Source organism: Pavona decussata, unplaced genomic scaffold, assembly GCF_977016875.1.
Source record: "Pavona decussata unplaced genomic scaffold, jaPavDecu1.1 SCAFFOLD_214, whole genome shotgun sequence".
Lineage (NCBI taxonomy): Eukaryota > Metazoa > Cnidaria > Anthozoa > Scleractinia > Agariciidae > Pavona > Pavona decussata.
Window position 1 is genome coordinate 573,583 of NW_028145619.1, and position 21,802 is coordinate 595,384.

Sequence of the window (21,802 nt, forward strand, 5' to 3'; positions counted from 1 at the left end):
TCCCATCTCTTCTCAGGAGGTTGTTAAAAGTGGTATTAACTAAAGTTGAAAAAGTATTGATAACATAGTTATCTCGATTGTCAACATAGTTTTTATCAGCTTTAAGATTCAGCTCGGACACCCGAGCAGCAGCTGATGGCTCGCTCGATAATTCCAGAAATTTAACTGTATGACCACGCATGTCTAGATCACCATCCAATGCATCAGGATTTATACGGTTAAGAAAGTTTTGATCAACGTAGTGTTTAGTAACAGCATCATTATCATCAGTTGGGTGTTTCATATCTTTTATCCGATGTTGATCCATATCAAGATCACTATTTGAAACTTTTTGTTGGTATTTAGTATCACAAAAACCCAAATTGACAACATCATAGGTATTTTGTATATTAGCACCAAGATTGGTGATTTGTTTATTACCCATATCAAGGTTACCAGTCATTGGTGATGATCCATCCTTTTCCAAATAACCTGATAAATCAGGTGATGGTATTTTTTTAACAGAATCATCAACGTACTTTTTATTCGCTGCTTGATCGTCATTATCAGGTTTTAAAACATTAATATCAAAAAATGTTTTCCGTCCGGTGATATGTTGTTCTGTTGATGTGACCATTATTTCGCTTTTAGCTCGTCCACCATGACCATCAAAGTTTTTCAAATCTGGTATATTAAGATGAATGTTTTGATAAGACTGATGCTCAGTCATTAATCGAACATCATTAGAGCTACCAGCACCGTCTGGTGTATCTTGTAAATATATGCTGTTAGTATGAACACTGCCAGTATTGCTGTAAATTACTGCTTTATTATTGACGACTGTACCTGATTGTGCTCCATCCAACAATTGAATTTGACTATTTATAACAGCATCATTAGGATCAGTGCCTTGTTTGACATTAACCATTTTTTTGTTTTCTAAGTTATAATCACCATTTTCTGTCAGTATAAAACCAACGCCTGGAGGGCCTTGAGGACCTTGTTGTCCTATTGATCCAGAACCTGATGCAGAAGTTGTTTCATCATTGAAAATTCCCATTATACTAATTGATTAGACTGTTCCGTAAAAGTTTCTTTTTACCGTCTTCATAGGTTTATCAGCATAGAGAAAAGAATATGGTTTTTTGGTGGCTTTAATATATATCCCCTTATCAACTCCCAATTCACGGGATATCAGACTCTGTTCATTATTGCTTGGGAAGTCGTAGACACAGAAATGTGAACAGTTCAACCTGATGTCCTTTGGCGTCTTGTAAAATGATTGACTAAGGTAAATAACAGAGCAGTTTTTATGTCGGCCTCTTATGAAATAGTCAATTAATGGTTTTTGGTTTTTATCGCAAATAAAGTCATCAAACACGATAATCTTTTGTGATTCATCATCCATTAAACTCTCAACTGGAACTATCTGATCATTGCTATAAACTATCACATCATAACCAACACTATTTGATATATCATTCAGCTTTTGAATCATATCTTTGTACTTTGGTTGTTCAAGATTTTTTGCATAAAGATGTATCTGGTCATAGTATAATAATGGCTTCATAAGCATGTGATAAAGAAGATTAGTCTTCCCCGAACCGGAATTACCACAGATGAGCATTCGAAATGTATCATTTGGCATGAATCCATACAGTCGTTTAAAATTGTTGTTTTCATTTTTATTGTCATAGTTTGGAATATCCATATATTATTGTTTATACAACATTAGACAATAGATAAGGGTTTATGATTGATTTATATATGATTTCTGAAAGATAAGTTGAGATAAGTTGAGATAAGTTGAGATAAGTTTATGTAAGCAAATAGTATAATGGATATTCAACGATTGAAACAAATATCTGAAGCCAAGATTAAGGCTGGAATCCTTACTAAAGAGGTAAGAGACACGTTAAAGGCGTACAAGCATAATAAACAAGATTTACAACAGGGTTTATCAGAAACGTTCAAACCAATAATTAAAGCTCAAGAAGAGACAAAACAAGCAATTGACGACAAACAGGATAAATTAATTGAGCAATTAGACAAAAACCAAAAAGCAATCACATCAGCGCTTGTATTACCGTATTCAGAACAAGTGAAAAGATTAGAACTGTCAGGACCAAGCGGTGAACAATCTCCACAAATGGTATCTGATATGAATAGAGGATTCACAGAAGAAGAATTGGCAACAATACAAAAATATAAATTACCCTTACCAGGTAATGTTTTGTTAGAAACCATTAAAGATCCAACAATTGTTAAAGAAGTAATAGATAAATCTGGTAAAGTCAACAAAAAAATAGGCCTGCGAAAGGGACAGTTGGTAACAACAAAAAAAGCAAGAAAAAATAATAAAGATGAAATAGCCAAATATGATGAAGAGATTGCAACTATAAAAAAATACAGACGGCGAATAGGTATTATAGAAGAAGGTCAAAAGACTCTTAAAACAGGATCCGGTTATAATCAACCAAAACGGAATGCGTATAAGATAAATCAATATGGCCAGTATGGCGGCCTCATGATTGATATCCCCAAATTAATGGGACAATTACGTCTTATTGCATCAAAAGATGGGCAAAAAGTGCTTGATAAGAAGGTTGCTTTTGACACCATTGATCTCCTCACAAAGAGATTCAATTCGAAAAAGAAATACAGCGATATAGCCAAAATGGTTTTCAATGAATTAAACCAACTGAGTGAGATTCCAATCCACAAAACAAGTAATAAGTTCAAAAAAATAGGATCAGGAGTTGTCTATTTCAATAATATAAATGACCTACTTGACAGGATGGAACTTCTCGGCGGAAGTATACTAGCTGGGAATAATGGAGTTAAAAATGAATTTTCTCAGATAGCCCATAAATTGAATCAACTAGGTACGATTTCCAATAAACAACTCATTGAGCTGTTGAAGAATTATGTAATGTGATGATATATATGCAAGAACGAGAAATAAAGATATCATCCATTAATCGTCAAAAAATAGGTAGGAGTCGGCCTGAAGACTTTTCAATCAAGTTTAATCCACCAATTCATCTTGGCAGCAATATGAAACATGAACTAGCAGTTAATCGTGTGTCAATGACTTATTCATGGCATAATATTGAGGAGGAAAACAACAATAATAAAATCCGCTACTCCAAAGATAGTGGAGCCAATTGGGAAACAATCACATTTGTTGATGGTATGTACAGTTATGATGATCTCAATGATTATATCACACAGGCCATTAAACAAAACGATGATCAACCAGCTAATGGTGTATCTGTCAAACTGTATTTTGTTTTATCAAGTTATCGTGTTGTTGTCGAACTTGGAAATAAATGGAGATTAGACATTAGAAATTCAAATTTTGGTGATCTGATCGGTTTCAAGCCTAAAATAATTACTGCTACTGAATATAGCAGCAAACTTCCAAATATAACCAATAGTATTGATGTCATAAACATAAATTGTGATCTTATAACCGACAGTATCAGCGATGGAATATTAACAAATACACTGATAATGATCCCAACAGATAATTTAAGAAGATCATACCCATTCACTTTTGAGCCAAAAAGAGCTTTATTCAGTCCAGTATCAAAAAATATTATATCCGAAATTAGAATAACGGTAACGGATGCATTAAACCGGTTAATTGATTTAAACAACATCGATTGGTTTATGAGTTTAATTCTACGTTCCAGTTTTGTGTAATGAAATTGTATAATGAGACAAAGTGAATTTAAAAGAAGATTTGACCCAGAATTGGGCCGTTATGTTAGAAAGAATATCTATGATGAATCAATTGTTGGAGGGAATATATTCCAATCAATTGCATCAAAATTATTCGGAAAAACGGCAAAAGAATTAGCTAAAAAAGGAGTTAAAACAGCAGCTGAAAAGGCTGTTACAAAAACTGGAGAACATATTGGTAATAAAGCCGGAGACAAGATAGTTCAGTTATTGAGTAAAAAACAACCTCCAATCATGTCACCTATTAGTGTGCCTAAACCAATGGTGGCACTTGATCCAGTCGGTTCAAGTAAACCGAGTGCGAAACAACTTTCTGATATGGAAATAGCAGATCGAGTTAATCAGATAATATCTGGTGGGAAAATGGGAAGGAGGAAAATTGTGTGATCAATAAAGAAATGAAACAAGTTTTATTTCTTTATTGAGGATACAATGAAAATTGTGTAATATATTAGTATAATGAAATCATTCAGGAATCCAAAATATTTAGAACGTTATGAAGATGTCTTTTTCGAACTTGAAACACCACTGAATACTACAGCCCCTGCAAATAATGCTTCTCAAAAGAAGACTGGATACAGGTTTGTGGTTGACAACACAGGTGAGGTAACACCTTTCGACTGGTACAATGCTAGAATCTCAATGACCTTTAAAGTACAAACAATGGCTAACGCTAATATTGCGGTTGATGATCATAATGGGATTGTCAATGGATCCCATTCATTCATCAACAATTTCGATGTGAAGCTAAATGGTCGGAAAGTTTATGACTGTAACGATGCAAATCATGCTGTCAATATCAAGAATCTGTTGGAATATAACTCAGATTATGCTCAATCAACTGCAACAAATGAATTATTTTATTTGGATACAAACCGACATGCTAAAGAAGGAGCTGGAAATAACTTTAACAAAGGATTTGCTGCAAGAAAAGCACTTCTGGGTGTTTCAGTTAATGTTCCCACAGAAATTTCTCTTAATCATTATTCATTTTTTGAGGCTCTTCGAGATGAGCTTCTTCCTTCAACAAGGTTGGAATTAAATCTAGAAATTGAATCTGATGGAAATCTTATTTGGCAAGCTGGAGCTGCCTGTCGTGTTATGATAATGAGGATGCAACTAGTTGTGCCAAGAATAACTTTCAATTCAGAAGGACAGTCATTATACATTGATCAGTTTATGAAACCGCATAAATGGACATATCTGCGTGAAAACATTGAACGATCAAACAGTACTACACGACGAGCTGGCGTTTTTCAAATCACCAGCGGAATCGAACGACCAAGACATGTGTTTGTGTTTATCATCAATGATGCAAATGTCGATGCTCAAACAGCCAATCCTTTCTTGTACAACACATTCAGTGTATCAACAGATCCGCGAACTCTTTCTAATGCCCATCTTGTTGTGGGAAATGGTAATGAGTATCCAGATGTACACTATACCCCAGAAGTGAATATAAACCGAGTGTACCGTGACATTCTGAAATATGTTCACGCTAATAATGAATATGGACAAGGTACACTTTTGAATACATCTAATTTCAAATCATTATTCGGGTTTTTGTACTTTGACCTAACAAAACAAAAGATGGATATAAGAGATGGTACCACTAAATTAGCATTCCATCATGAACTGTCAGGTACGACTGCTACAGCTTATTCAATTTATGCTCTAACTCTTTACGAACAAGATGCTGAACTTGTACAGAAAGACGGCAAATTACTTTTCCGTTAAAAAAATTATCTACACATATCATATATAAGATATGACTAGCTATCATTCACATGATGTAAAATTGTCTCAAGGACAAAAACAAAAATTAGCAAAAGCATTGAGAAATAATTCAGCAATAACAATCAGATTATCACATGATGAACTAAATGGACCTGACCAACTTATGTTAACAAAGTCCCAAATAAATAGATTACGAAAGTCAATGGAAAATGGTACTGGTTCTGATATCAAAATATCAAAAACACAGATACGAAAAGCAGTTAAAATGGGAGGAAGCCTATGGTCATCACTATTCAGTCTTGGTGCTAGGGCACTTCCAGCCGTAACAAGTCTAGCTTCGAAAGCTGTTGGTCCACTCGCTACTGGAGCATTATCCGGTCTTGCCAGTCTTGGTGTTGACAAGATATTTGGAAAAGGAAAAGGCTCGGGAAAGCCTTCATCCCAAGCAAAGCTCGGAGGACAGGTTGGCGGGTTCTTAATTCCACAAAACAAAGTTGATCAATTGATAAAGTATAAAGATTGGTTGACAAATGAACAAAAGAAACAAATCGTTAATGCAATTCATACTGGTGGACAGATTGTTATCAAACCGACAAAGAGTCAATCAGGTGGTTTCTTGGGTACCTTGTTGGCTTCAATTGGCGTTCCTTTATTGTTGAATGCATTAACAGGTAGAGGGTTGCAAGTAGACAGAGAGAGATCAAGACGGTCTGTACCAGTTTATGTTCCAAGAAATACCAATGGTGGTTTGGTTCTTCCGGCTGATTATAGACCACCTCCATTTTATGGTACTTGGAAACAACCCATAGGCATGGGAGTAAAAAAAAAAACCTCCAAAAAAGGCAAAGGGTTACTACTGGGAAAAAACAGTCCTTTCAAAGGCATCCCACTAATCGGCGACATATTGTAAAATTTATTAATAAACCACTTAGCAATTTCGATCTAATCAATTGGGTTAAACAACTTGGTATCAAATATTTTAGAGGAGTTTTCAGCAAAGATAAATTACCAACATCCATGATAAACAATGAAGTGGGAATCATAAATCTTGATGATTATATCGGATCAGGCACACATTGGATTGCATATCGAAATGGAAACAAATATGCTGAATATTTTGATAGTTTTGGATTGCCCATGCCTAAAAGAGTTGAAAAATATCTTTCAACAAGTGGTAAACCTTTGATATATTCATCAGATGAAATTCAAGATAGAGATTCTGTACTATGTGGATACTGGTGCCTGTATTATTTAATTGAACGTCAAAAAGGTAAATCAATTCCAGAAACAATTCATAATACCAATTTACATTTGAATACTACTGATAGTGATAATCATGAATTCATAATAAATTATTTCAAAAATATTGTGTAATATATATGTATAAATGGTAAAATCGTATTGTGTTAAACAGAAAAAATCTACTGAATGTGATGAACCTTCTGGTTATTTCCGAACAAAAAACAATCGTTTAATGTTCTTTTGTACTTGTGCAGAATGCGGGATAAAAAAAACAAAATTCGTTAAACAAAATCAGGGAAACGGAACAGCCCGTCCAAAGGGACGGGCATAATGGATTCTTTAGCATCAACTGGTGCTGATATGTTAATTCAACATGGTATCCCATGGTTGGGTAAAAAGGCTGTAGAAATGGGTAGATATTATGGATCTGAAGCATTGAGAAATCCCAAGCTACAAAAGAAGGCTCTTGATTATGCCTTAGAAAAAGCTACTCCTTTTATAAAGAAGACAGGTTCTGAAATGCTTGATCAATTATCTACTAAAGTACGCCCAAATAAAAAATATGTTACTGACAGAAAGGATCTTGATGGGGGTTCATTTGATATCCACAAAGCAATAGGAAAACTTCCAAAACCAAAAAGAGGGTGGACATTACCTCGTCACAAATATACGGGTCCATATAACGATCTTGAAAAGCAATTGAGATATAACCCATCAACAGGGGAAATACTCGAAATATACGATCAACCCACAGGAAGAACAGATGCAATAGCAATGCAGCATGATGTTGATTATTCTGTATGCAAAGATGATAAAGTGTGTAAAAATAAAGCTGACAAAAAGATGGTCGAAGCATTGGATAATGTACCATATAGTGAGAGACAATGGGGCCATTGGTTGGCTCGAAATATTATTAATACAAAACAGAAAATGGGTCTTGGGGCTCCAAAAAACGCCAAAAGCCGTCGAGTAACTGGCAAAAAACATTAGCTGATGAGCTGCATAAACCCATAAAGCGTAACTTTACTCGACGGCGTGTTATTGTTAATCATGTTGATGAAATATGGGCTGCTGACCTTGTTGAAATGCAACAGTTGAGTAAATGGAACAAAGGTTATAAGTATCTTCTCATGGTTATAGATATCTTCAGTAAATATGGCTGGATTGTTCCGTTAAAAGATAAGAAAGGTGAAACTGTAACCAAAGCATTCCAACAGATTTTCAAAGAGGGGGATAAACCAGAGTATCTATGGACTGACAAAGGCGCAGAGTTCTACAACAAACATATGAAAGACTTACTCGATAAACACAACATAAAACTCTATTCAACAGAAAATGAAGAAAAATCATCAGTGGTGGAAAGATGGAATAGAACAATCAAAACCAAGATGTGGAAGCAGTTCACTGCCCAAGGCAATACAATGTATCTGGATATATTACCCATGTTGTTGAAACAGTACAATATGTCTAAACTCAGTTCAATCAAAATGACACCAACAGAAGCCAGAAAAAAGAAAAATAAAGGAACTGTTTACTTCAACCTATATGGTGATATGAAGCAACCAAAATTGCCTAAGTTTAAAGTAGATGACAAGGTTAGGATATCAAAGTATAAAAGAAAGCTATTTGATAAAGGTTATACACCAAATTGGACTGAAGAAGTGTTTATTATCGATAAAATCCAATACACCAATCCGATCACTTACAAACTGAAGGATCTCAATAATGAAGAGATACAAGGCAGCTTTTATGAAGCTGAATTGTTGAAAGCAAAACAAGAGGTATTCAGAATAGACAAAGTCATCCGGAAAGATCACAAGAAAAAACAAGCTTTAGTAAAATGGAAAGGATATAGTGATGATTTTAATTCTTGGATACCGTTGAAGAATTTAGTATAAATCGATGCAATTTTGTTTATGATAATTCTTATTTTTATTCAACATGGTTCTACCACACCTACATACAAATGCTCTATTCAACCACTTTTCTTCATCGGTTAATAGTCGTTGTCTTTTTTCTCCTGTTCTTGATGATTTGATATAATCATCAGGCATATCTTCTTTGTCCACATATTCAAATTTGTAAGAGACGCCATTCTTTTTTGAAATTCCAGTTTTGCAGTGGTTAGTGCCTTCGCAAACCATTTTCACTATCCCTGCATTAATACCAAGATTTTGTTGAACAGCATACATACTATCATAGTATGTCACCTCATCGGTACTACAATCGATGGCTTTTACGAATTTTTTATTGATATGATTATTGACCACAAACGAATAATCACGATTTTTTGCTGCTTTTTTATTATTCTCTTTTTGGGATAATAATTGTAAATTGGATAAACGGTTATCATCTTTGATATCATTGATGTGATCAATCACTTTTCCTCTCGGAATTGCCCCATTAAAGCATTCCCAAACAAAACGATGAACATAATATATTCTTAACATTTGATCATTTTTTCTAACCAGACATTTCATATATCCATTACAACTTTTATGACCTTTCGATGGTATTTTATTATCAACATTTATGATATTCCCATCATCAGAAGCGGCATACAAATCATAAACTGGATGTATTGAATAATCTTTATCAGATATTTTTATGACCATCTTATAATATATAATAGTAACATTTCTTTAAACCATGTTAACTGGAAATAGAGTTAAACCATAAATCCGCTTAAAAATAAATTTTATGTATTATTATAATGATGATTGTATTACCATTAGATCCGATCATGAATGAATTTCATTATCATATGATCAGAGGGTTGCTTAATTTAATTGAGCAATTTTATAATGCCCATATGCATAACTATTCATACCATCATTGTGAATATACCTTTTGTCATCAAAACATGATAATGAAACTTTGTTTAGTAAACAGGTCTTGAGGATATGCAAATCACTTCTGATCGTTTTCATGTTATGATACATTTGCTCGTTGTTGAATAGTATATTTTTGTAATCCTCATGTTTAATGACTTTTTTGATTATGCTTTTAGCAATTCCTTTAGCAGTTTTATTGTTGGTGCCATCATCTTTGGTGTATGAATACATTTTACTACGCAAACCGATGAATTCTGTTATCAGTTTGCTAGCCGCTTCATCTTTAAACTTACCAATTACCTTTTTATTACTAGCATCATAAAATGGACTATCTGCTGGATAATCACTGTTATCAAATTTATCTTTATCATTCCAAAAATCTTTGTAGGCATCTTCTGTTCGAATTTCATACGTTAGAGAATCAGTGTCTGTAAATAATAATTTCGCTCTATTGCCGTATTTACCCTTAATATAATTATAATGAAAATCATATATTAGTGTTTTACTTATATCCAAAATACACATCCCAACATATGCTGGCCCGTTCAGGGTTAATATCTCTTTGATCTTATGAATAGCCACAAGATTCTCATTGAAAATTTTACTGGATACAAAGGTTGGTTTTGATGTTAATCGAACAAGTTTCTTTTCATCTGTAACTAACCTTACATCAACTCTTTTTCTGAGGTTTTCCATGGTTTTTCCAAATACACTATTATTCATCAGTTTGAAAAAATCTTTTTCAAAACTATTTTTTGCATTAGTTCTTTTAAGAGTGTTAAAATCTATGTATTGTTTCAACCATGGAGATTGATCAAATTCAAGTACTCTATGAACCTTGGTTATTTTCAAACCTAGATCAAGATATAAATGCAAATTTCTATAATGTAATACATAGTTCCGTTTTTCAGACAACGTTGGAATTAATTTATGAACTTGACCAATTGAAATATTAAACTTTTCTTTTATCAACCTGCAATAATTCGACAACATATCCTCTCTTACACAAACTTGTTCTGGTGCTAATGGAAAATCATTATGAAGATCATGTAGTACGGTTGGATAATCTAAATCAACTTCTAATATTATTCCCTTCTTTGATTCTTTCTCATACTTCCTTATATCTAGCTCTTCAATCTGCTTCTCTGATAACCATTTGAAACCTCCTGTTGGAAGACATTGAGACATAGCCCATCCATATAAATTATTTGCGTCAAGATACATGATATAAGAAGATGGTTCTTTTTCATCATACCCTTTCATGTAGGGATTATTTGCTTTTCCATATCGATTAGCAATGTAACTGGTACCACCTCTTAGACCTTTTTCAATAAATTGGAACATATCAATATCAGTCATAAGTTCTAATTTGATACCAGTCATTTTTAACATAGCATCCCAACTCAAACCCGGACTTGTGAAATAATGACATGGATCTAACTTATAATATTCCAAACACGTTTTCCTAAAATTTTCAAAAACATCTGCTAATAAAAGTATATCACTATTCAAATAAAGATCATGATATACTCCCATATTTTCTATTTTAAAGGTTTTCCAAACTTTTTTTGCATGGTCATATTGCTCATCAGATATATGCTCATCATTTAATTGACTATAAAACTCTTCTTTTGATGGTAATTCAGTCATTTCAAACTTATCAAAACTATCCATGTAATCATATGGGTATACACCTTTCTTTGTCATCAGATTAAAATATTTATCCTTTTTAAAGAACTCTTTTGTGTATTTTAATGCTTCTTTTGGAAGATTGTTAACAAGATTAGCAAGTGATTGGCTCATAAACTGAAAACTGTCAATAAATACCAAACTACTTCCTAACATAACTGCCATATATTTCTCCATGTTATTTGGAATCGCATTTAAATTCATTTGACACTCCTCACCTTTCCCATTCATATATTTATGATTCTTTACAATCTCACCTATCTGTTGCATTATGAAATGACTGTCGTATCCTCTCAGATTATGAAAAACCACTGGTATCTTGTCAGTGAGTTTATATGACAAATTGCAATCTTGATGTGCTGAACCTCTAAATAATCCTGTGATGTGGCAATGATCTCTGACTCTTATATCCCCTTCTTTGTACACCAAATTACAAATATGACATCTGTCAGCCTTTTGGAATTTTAATTCATCTGCATTCGTCATTTTTAATGGTTTGTTAAAATATTTTTTAATTACACTTTTACAATATCGAACCTCTTCCAACATTCTTTCCATGAATTTATAAACAGCATTTTCACCTCTATAAAATTGAACATCTTTGGTATACTTATCATCGTAACAACAAAAACAACCTTATACCCATATCCACAATCTGTATGCTTTTGATAAGCATCTGTAAAAGATTTATCATTATTCCGTTGACAACCATGTATCTTCTCTGTTAAAGCTTCAAAGTCAGCATATATTACAAATGGGGCAGGTAATTGTTTTTGGTAATGGTTATATTTTAATATGTTGTTATCTTTGCTTGGCATCCTAATAGCCTGCTCTCCATTTATTACAATACAGTTCAGTTTATGCCCATCAAGCACATCTTGTGTGCTGAAACATTGTAAGCAATGCATGCAAAAATGCTTCTTGTCATTATGCTTGGTCTGGTTAAACATAAATCGATTGAAATCTTTGATGTACACAAAATGCTTATTCATATCTTCTGATATAAGTAATAATTCCATATGATCTTCAAACTTTTCTTTCGAAATACGGAGTGGATATGACTGCTTGTTTTCATAACCAAAAACATTTATATTGATTTCATTTTGTTGCTCAATTTTCTTGATCTGTTTGATGTCCACTGGAAATTCAACACCATCATAATTCAATTCACTAACATATTTTCGGTCAGATTTTTTAATACGCTGCGGGTCTTTATCCATTTTACATTTATGTCTCACATGACACCATCTAAAACATTCATTGTCTTTATTCTTCAGATTTATCAATCCTTTTCTATGATGTTGTAATTCAATTGGTAGTTTAATATATGATGAACCTTTAGTTGGCTCATATTTCACAATATTTAAGTAATGATTGTCTACCGATTTTATTATCCACCCTGAACCCTCTGATATCCATTGAGCTATCTTATTCAAGATTTGTTCTTCAGACGACATCAATGCTTCAGCAATTTCTGTTTGGTTGATGATCGTTTTAGCCTTACTGTTAAAATAAGCCACCTTGGATATAATTTTATCACCTGTCATTTTCTCGAATGCTACTTTCAAATTTTCAATAAACTTCATACCTTTCATGGATTCTAGTATTTTTTTTATATAAAATCCTAGTTTTCGTCTAGTTTTTTGTAGTTGAACTAATGGGTCTTTTTCATCTATTATATTAACCTCATATGATTCAGTAAAACCTTTCAAAGCTTTATTCACTCGCTTCATTTTAGTGCGGGGAGGTGGAACTGGTGTAATAATATTTTCCTCATATTCTTTAACCATCTGCTTGACATTTTTACGCGGTGCTGGAATAGGACGTTCCATGATTTTGGTGCGTGGTGCTGGAACTGGTTGTTTCATTCGTTTGATTAATTTATTTTGCTTATATATAATTTTCAATAATTCAGATTTTGATAAATTTTCCATTGAAATATATCTTTCATTAGATAAATTTTCTGGAACTTTATTCATATTATATATAAGCGACTTCTCTTTAAGCCATTTTGGATTTTTCAAAATTTTCAAATTTTCAGAAACGCTTCACAGATTGAATACTTATCCTATTTATAAACATTGATGATGCAAGAGTGTGGCGGCCATATTATTATTCAAGAATGGCTCTAGGATTTGGCGCAATTTTGTTGGCGCGGTAATTGATTTGAAATCCATATCATGGTTGAGCGCGGGGTGCATTACAAACCCTTAAAAGACGCTTATGAATGAACCATTTATCGCTTCCCAATGACGGGCAGTTATTGAATTGATGTTCCATATGATGAAATTCTGATGGCGCAATTTTTAGTGCAATTTATCAACGCAAAAATTTGGAACTGCGCTTATGCCCCCATTTCCTATACTACTGGCTGGCCAAACCAGCCTTCTTCAGGTTTAGATGTTACTAAATCATAAAAATGAAATTACAATATTATATTATGGAGGATGTTGCAATACATAGGAGCGACGGAAATGACGTTTAGAAGGTGGTACCAAAGGATAAGGAAATAAGTAAAATAAAATAAAAAAATTACAATTCATCACGTCTATTCAAACCGTGGGGTTCCAAGGTCCCCGCTAAATCTATAAGAAAAGACTCTCTGGCTTTTCTGATTGAATCACGCGAGAAGTGGATAACTTCAAGTGGTATTAGTTGCATGTCAGTGTGGCAGTGGTTAGGTTGATAAAGAAAATGTTCAGAAACAGTGGTTGGTTTGGATGTAATGTTAGTTTTGTCAACTGGGCGTCTATGTTCGTTGAATCTGTCTTTGAGACGTCGCTTAGTTTCACCTATGTATCGTAAATGGCAGCGGTTACATTGTACCATGTAGATTAAATCTTTGGTGTTACAGGTTATGTGAAGTGATGTTACGGGTTTCGCCTGTGGAAGAAAATGTATAACATGATGTTTAAGACCGTTAGTAATGTAAGGACAAGTGGCGCAATTTTGTCCACAGCGGAAAGATCCTGGTGGTAAATTAGAGCTGTTAGGAGCGGTGACAGTCGGTAGCTGTGCTTTAACTAAAATGTCGCGAAGGTTGGAAGTGCGTCTGTAAGCGACGATAGGTGGGTGTTTAAAAACGTCCCTGCAACGGTCGGAGGAAAGTAATATGTTAAAATGTTTGCGTAATATATTAGAGAGGTGAGGAAGTGCTGGGTTATATGTAACGACAAAAGGTATGCGGTTAATAGAGTCGTTACGGTTAGTTTGCAGAGCGTCAGTGCGAGAAATATTAGCAGCTCGTAGGCCGGATTGTGAGACAAGGAAGGTGTTATGATATCCTCGTGCGAGGAGATAAGCTTTTAATTCATTAATGCGGAGTTGAAATGTAGCGTTAGTAGAACAGATACGGCGGATGCGAAGAGCTAAGCTAAATGGAATAGATGTTTTAGCATGTTAATGAATTAAAAGCTTATCTCCTCGCACGAGGCTATCGTAACACCTCCCTTGACTCACAATTCCTACGAGCTGCTAATATTTCTCGCCAAAAGCCAGAGAGTCTTTTCTTATAGATTTAGCGGGGACCTTGGAACCCCACGGTTTGAATAGACGTGATGAATTGTAAAAAAAAAATATTTTATTTTACTTACTTTCCTATCTTTTGGTACCACCTTGTAAACGTCATTTCCGCCGCTCCTATGTATTGCAACATCCTCCATAATATGATATTGTAATTTCATTTATACAATTTAGTAACATCTAAACCTGAAGAAGGCTGGTTTGGCCAGCCGAAATATTGTTTTAAAATATATTACGTTGTGTCAGCTTTGCAGTAGTCTTTGGACTTCTCATCGTTTACATGTAAGAGTTGTTTTTACCCTAAACATTGTTTCCAGGGGGTCACTGATGAGTGGAGCCTGGGTCCCAAAGCATTTTCCCGCGCTTCCGCCGTTCCAAATCGCAAGTGAAAATGAACGGGGATTTAAAGGCTCCTTTACCTATCTCGTTGCTAAGTTGCCTTATTTATTTTATTTATCTTAATTTTGCATTAATGTTGTACATTAAATAGTTAGCGAGATAACTGAGGCGGATAATGAAACGACATGAAACTTATAAAACGCGTCCTGAGAAGTTATAATTAGTATTATTGAAATAAATATTCACAAGTTATAATAAATAATGTATTATCAAAGGAGAAGTGTTGAAAGGAAAGAGGAGAACAAAGTTTCAAGTTTCGACATTTTTATTTATCCGTTTTCTTTGATATGTTCTTTCAAGGTAAATTCATTTTTTGAAGTATAGTAGGTGGGTCAATAAATGCGTCATCCTTCTTTTGGATCTAAATGAGCGTCTTGTGAAATCGTTTACACGACAAATTTTGCGAGTGTTTTTCTCTGAGGAAAGTTTGAAGTTAATTTCCTCGTTTGCCAAACTACCTCATGTCTTTTCAGTTGATGTTCTTAGCTCGTTCTTATTTATAGCCGAAATATTGTTCGGTGAGGATCTGTTTTCAGAAATTTTCAAGCTGAATGAAGAAAAGTTGGAGAACATAAAGATAAAATCGGCTCACGTGTATGGATTGCTTTCTCTATACAGCGATAAGAATATTGTGAATCGTTCGATTCTATAGTTGACAATGTCGGCGTTCCCCAGGTCAGCTTTCAAAATAGTCTAGACTGACAATGTTGAGCTTCTTTGTCTCGAAACGGTAAGTACGAAGGTATTAATAATTAATAATTGTCAACCGCCTTCGTGGCAATTTTTTTGTGTCTATGTGGTAAGCTAGATTCTAGGGAATTCCGATTAACAGTGCTATAAGCTTGTGTACAAATTTAGTTCAGGAAGATGTCGAACTCACTTGTAAGAATTTTAGAACGAATGAATAAAGCAAACCTTAATTGATAAAACACATTGGAGTAACTTTGCTCGGAAAAATTAGGAAGAGTTTTAATGAGTTAATACACACAAACTGAAATCTTGGGTCGCAAGTTTCGAACGTCAAAATGTACTCTCTTCGTTCATAAATCTGCGTTTACTCGCGATGCGACTTGAGAAGATTACTTTCAGCTGGCAAAGCCAGATAAATACCGCCAAACACCGGTGTCAGAGTGATATGTGGTTCCCCGTGATATGTGTTCCCCGACAAAAACAATATTTTGTAACCATGGCAAGTCAAGACATCACTTATTTCCTGGGGTTGAGAAAAGTCAAAAAAGTGTTCAAGCACCTTGCTCGTGCCAATCTTTAGCTTGTTTTAGTCAGCGTCCGCACGTTTTATTTAATCCGATCGATTTGCGGTCAACGATATTTGTGTACAGCGATGCGTGTAAAGCCAAAAGTCTACAAAGCATGCGTATTTCTATAATACAAACAACATGGGGGGAGCTCGGCGGGAGCAGAGTTGTCGTGGAAGACTCGCACTGTTGTCGTGGAAGCTAGTTATACGTACTTTTCTACTCAAAATGTTGTTCTACACACCGAGAACTGGAAACTGGAATTAATGAGGGCGTGGGCTAAATACGTCAGATAACGAAATGTAAGACAAAATAACGCAATAGACAGGGCGGGCACTTTGCCTCTATACTTTAATGAAACTGAAATGGTCTTGAAACCAGTCAATTTGAACACACTGAAAGGCGAAGAAAGAGTTCCAAGTGAAAGTGATAAGCCGCCTAATTCAGATGAGGATGTCAGTTTTTCACCAAAGTCCTAATAACGAACAGGTAGACAACTTTAGTGCCAGTGACAGTGACTCCGAAGAAGAAGTAGACAGCGCTCTTGAAACAACACTGATGATCCGTCCGAATAACAACATTTACAATGAGGATGCCAGACTTCCTGCAGGCAGGAATGACAGGAATGTGAAGTGGCAGCAACTTGTAACCTAAATAATCGCTATAACTTCCCTACTTACACGTTTCAGTACAGTTTAAAAGGATCTGTCTTCAGAACAACTTCGCAAATTCTCGTGAATTTTTGGGTCTTTATTGGGTCGTATTTAGAAGCCGTATCTTTGTGGATGTGAAGAGAAAAGAGCTGGTATGTATAACACTGGGTTTTTTTCTGAATTCTGCTTGTGGGAATGGGATTGGAACACTATGAAGTAAGATTTGGAACAAATAAACATGAGCTGGGAAATGACGTGGGTACCCCTCCCCCCTTCACGACCCTCTAGTAAGTCTTTCTTTACCTTACACAGGACCCACCAAGCTTTTTAGTTTTATGACTTATCGTGTTTAAATAAAGGCTATCCATCCATCCACCTACAAAGCAGCGTGCGTTACTATTGCCATGTATTTTTTTCCGTTCGTCATATCTCTTTGAAGGCTTTCCTTCCAACTGACCAATCAAACTACTGCTGCTGGCCAAAGCAGAGTTACAAATTCCACTTTAGCACTAATAACTCCACCTCCCGCAGCGCTTGGATTTGATTGGACAGTTGATAGGAAACCATCGGAAATTATTTCATCCAGAAAATGACAAAAAAAAAACCTGTCAAAAATTCAAAAAAAGCACAGTTGGAAATCGCCCAGCTTATTCCAAAGAACTGTGAAAGGCACTGAGAGACACTAGAACGAAAAAGAAAAGTTGGCAATGTCACTTAGCACAGACGTTGTGTTTTAAATGTCCATTGCAAGGGTCCAGCGATCAGAAATTAATGAAATAAAAAACAAAAGAATTCAAAATTAATTCTACTCCCGTGCATTTTCAATAATTCAATCGATGTGTTCGTGCATTTTTGTTACCCACGAGAAGTAAACAGGCAGCGGCACCGTTATGTTAAAAGCGATGAAACAGTAAGCGGAAGATGCTGATAACACAAAACTTTATTAACAACAATAACATTAACGTTAAGGACAGAATTACTAACCAACATTTAATTTCTACTTCAGTAAAACTACTTCGTCAAACATATGCGTCACGCGAAAAGAAATTCTCACAACTACGAGATAAAATTCACGGAGAACAGTCTTTGGGATATGCATGTTCACTGTACATGGAGGCCTTCGGATGTTAAAGAGAATGAGTAACTAAATTCAGCAAGAACAGACTTTGTACATTGTGCAGTTTTTAAAGCTGAGCCTGTAAACAAACCTAACAGCTAGGAACAAAACAAGAACGTAACAATACCTTAATACTAAGGCTCAAATGTCTTACAGCAGTGCCTCTTTGTTAATGAGTTCTTCGTTTAATATGCTTTCCTTAAGACGAGGAATAGCTTTAAGTCTAAATTACGTGTAGAAAACCATGGCTTTTGCCTTCAATGGAACACTCCGTGACAGATACCCGTTAAACTACCACCTTGTTATCACTAAACACTGTTGTAGTATTGAAGGTGCTATTTTTAAATGCTAAAACATTTAAACTGGCGCAAAACAAACCAAAGAGGTGATTTGCCCTTGGTATCTAAATTTCTCTGAATTTCCTCTAATTTGACAAGCATACAGACCCGTTCTTGGGTCACAACATAGTTCCCTGTATACTTTGTGATTTTTTTGTTTGTGTTCTAAGTTAAGATTGCTTGCCTTCTCTGTATTGTTTTGACGTTTTTGTTTCCTTTGATTTACGTCAGTCAGTGAGTTCTAAAATACATAAACACCTTTCTGGTTTGCTGGCATATGTATATCGAAAAATATTACCCGTGCCTTAAACATTGTCCTAAAAAAATTTGTAGTTGTCCCAGAAGGTTCGGTTCTTAACCAACTATTCATTTTTCAGACATTCTTTCAGCCTCACACATTATCCTTTGATATACAAGCTGACTGGAGGTGTTTATTTAATAATTAAACTCTACAGTCTGTACAGTCAAACTTGCCATTATGGAAACTTATGGGACCAGATGAAAAGATTGTATATGCACATAAAATATATATGAGCTGCAAAAACAGGCAACGTACCACCTTCAAAAGCGCTGGTTAAAGTTGCATTGCGCAGGATATCAATCAAGGAAAACCCCACAACATTATTATTAACGGTGACAAGACCTTAGCAGAAGGCAGCAGAGCAAAGAAATTGACAACTTTACCTGCAACAAAAAGGCAAAATTCATTGAAGGAAGTTGTTGTTGTTGTGGTTTTTTTTTGATCCAAAAAAAAAAATGATACAAGAGCCAATTTAAACTAAAGGAAAAAGTATCAGTTATTTTTTACGACAGTGGTTTGTTAATTTTCACTGCGCAAGATAATTTGCTGGTCAACTCACACACGTGCTGGACAATTTTCATCACCTGTCAAAGGCTAAGAATAATTGGTAGCTCATTCCAGAGTTTCGGAGCTGCTGCTGAGAATGATCTTGCTCCCAATGTTGTAAGCATCTTTCTCTTGGGATGGTCCAATAAGAGCTTACCAGTAGACCTAAGATTATATAATGAATTCGATTTTATACTAATAAGATCGCTAAGATAAGTTGGCGCTAGGCCTTAAATACATTTGAAAGTCAAAAGTAAAATCTTATAATAGTCAATACGCAAAGAAACTGGCAGCCAGTGCAGCTCATAAAGCGCCGGTGTAATGTGAGAAAATTTTCCAATGCCAAATTGTAACGAGATGCCAATATTGTAACGAGACCTAAAAAGGCAGCAGAGCCAGAAAATTTTACAATTTTAAAATTTGTAATAATAAGACAAAATTCATTGAAAAAAGTTTATACAAAAGCCAACTTAAACTTAAGGAATAGGTATCATTTATTACTGAGGACGCTGTATTGTTTAATATTCACTGCACAGGATAATTTGCTGGTTAACTTACACATGTGCTGGACAATTTTCATCACCTGTTAAAGACGAAGAATAATTGTCAATTTTCTGTTCTTTTGGTCTGGAATCTTGTCACAATACATGGATATGGCTGTTCTTTGTTCGATGGCATAAAAGACTAAAAGTGTAAAAGTCAATATTATTCAGCTCTGTTGAAGGCAGAAGGTCGCATGTTATTGGTAGCCGCTGCAATAACAAAGCAAGTGTTCACACAACTGGGTTCAACTGTATCTCTGCAACTGACAGTTTCATACTTTTTGCAGCTTTTACCCTTCAGTTATTGAATATGGAAAACATCTCATCAGCCATTATTCTGTTTTCATGAAATGCTTTAGCAGGTGTCATAAGAAATTCAAATTTATACACAAGTCATGTGATTTTCATAATGTTCAACAAGTAGAGCCTCACTACAAAGCTCCTCTTGACAAATCCAACAGATGAGTTTTTCAACACCTTCTGACTGAGTGCATCTTAAAGAGGAGGTTTGAGTTGACAGGGTATCCCTAACACAATCAATAGCACCCTTGTGGACTCTGTTGTGTTTTATTAAACTTCCTAAGTGGTTAAAACACTTGCCACACTGTTTGCATTTAAAACGCCTCTCTCCACTATGGACGCTTCTATGTTTCCTTTGATCTCCTGCTTGACTAAAACACTTGCCACACTGTTTGCATTTATAAGGCTTCTCTCCAGTATGGACTCTTTCATGTTTCCTTTGATCTCCTGCTTGACTAAAACACTTGCCACACTGTTTGCATTCATAAGGTTTCTCTCCAGTATGGACTCTTTTATGTATTCTCAGATGTCCTGCTCGACTAAAACACTTGCCACACTGTTTGCATTCATAAGGCTTCTCTCCAGTATGGACTCTTTCATGCATTCTTAGGCTCCCTGCTACACTAAAACACTTGCCACACTGTTTGCATTCATAAGGTTTCTCTCCAGTATGGACTCTTTCATGTTTTCTTAAAGTTCCTGTTTCACTAAAACACTTGCCGCACTGTTTGCATTCATAAGGTTTCTCGCCAGTATGGACTCTTTCATGCATTCTTAGGCTCCCTGCTGCATTAAAACACTTGCCACACTGTTTGCATTCATAAGGCTTCTCTCCAGTATGGACTCTTTCATGTCTTTTTAGGTTCCCTGCTACACTAAAACACTTGCCACACTGTTTGCATTCATAAGGCTTTTCTCCAGTATGGGTTCTTCCATGTATTCTCAGATGTTCTGCTCGACTAAAAAACTTACCACACTGTTTACATTCATAACTCTTCTCCTCTGTGGAAGCCCTAATATGATTCCTCTGACTCCCTGCACTGTCAGAATGCTTATGGCCTCTTTTGCACCTCAACATTCTTGGCATGATTTCCTGTTTAATCAGAGAAACATAATCATAATAATAATAATAATAATAATAATAATAATAATAATAATAATAATAATAATAATAATAATAATAATAATAATAATAATAATAATAATAATCAACTTTCATAAGATTAAATTGAGAAGTATTTTTTTACAATAATACAAAACAATGTAGTTTGGATTCTATTATTATTTGTATTATTACAGTCGAACCTCCTGAAACAATCACTCAAAATGCCAAGGTTAAGTGTTCGCTTACTGGAGGTGATCACTTTTACGAGAGTCAAACCAGAAGGGGTCTCTTCTAGGAACAGGTCTGACACATCTACTTATTTCAAAATAATTTATTGCGTACATTTTCCTATTTTTTATACCAGCAGTGCTACGTTGTCACTAAAAGTTCATAATAAATTCTGAGTAGCAAAGTATTTACAGTCAACATGGAGATCAAATCAGGTGTCACATAGTCGCTTACAACAAGTTTAAAAGCAATGAAAATTGTAATGCC

At 34.9% G+C, this 21,802-nt stretch overlaps 2 protein-coding genes across 3 annotated transcripts in view; both read right to left on the reverse strand.

Moving 5' to 3' along the window:
- The window catches only part of LOC146460100 (uncharacterized), a 67,695-nt gene that overhangs the window by 16,014 nt on the left and 29,879 nt on the right, over positions 1-21,802 (reverse strand). The window contains exon 3 of one of the 2 annotated variants that reach the window (XM_085088391.1): positions 19,291-21,202. The exons of the other annotated variant lie outside the window; for it this stretch is intronic. Within the exon in view, the coding sequence (XP_084944517.1) occupies positions 20,285-21,202 (918 nt within the window). The 3' untranslated portion in view covers positions 19,291-20,284. Of the gene's footprint in view, positions 1-19,290; positions 21,203-21,802 lie in introns of those variants that run through there. 2 annotated transcript variants of the gene reach the window in all.
- Positions 17,981-21,802, reverse strand: part of LOC146460101 (uncharacterized) — a 50,124-nt gene continuing 46,302 nt past the window's right edge. The window contains exon 3 of the transcript XR_014857691.1: positions 17,981-18,775. The gene's annotated coding sequence lies outside the window, so the exon portion shown is untranslated. The remainder of the gene's footprint in view (positions 18,776-21,802) is intronic.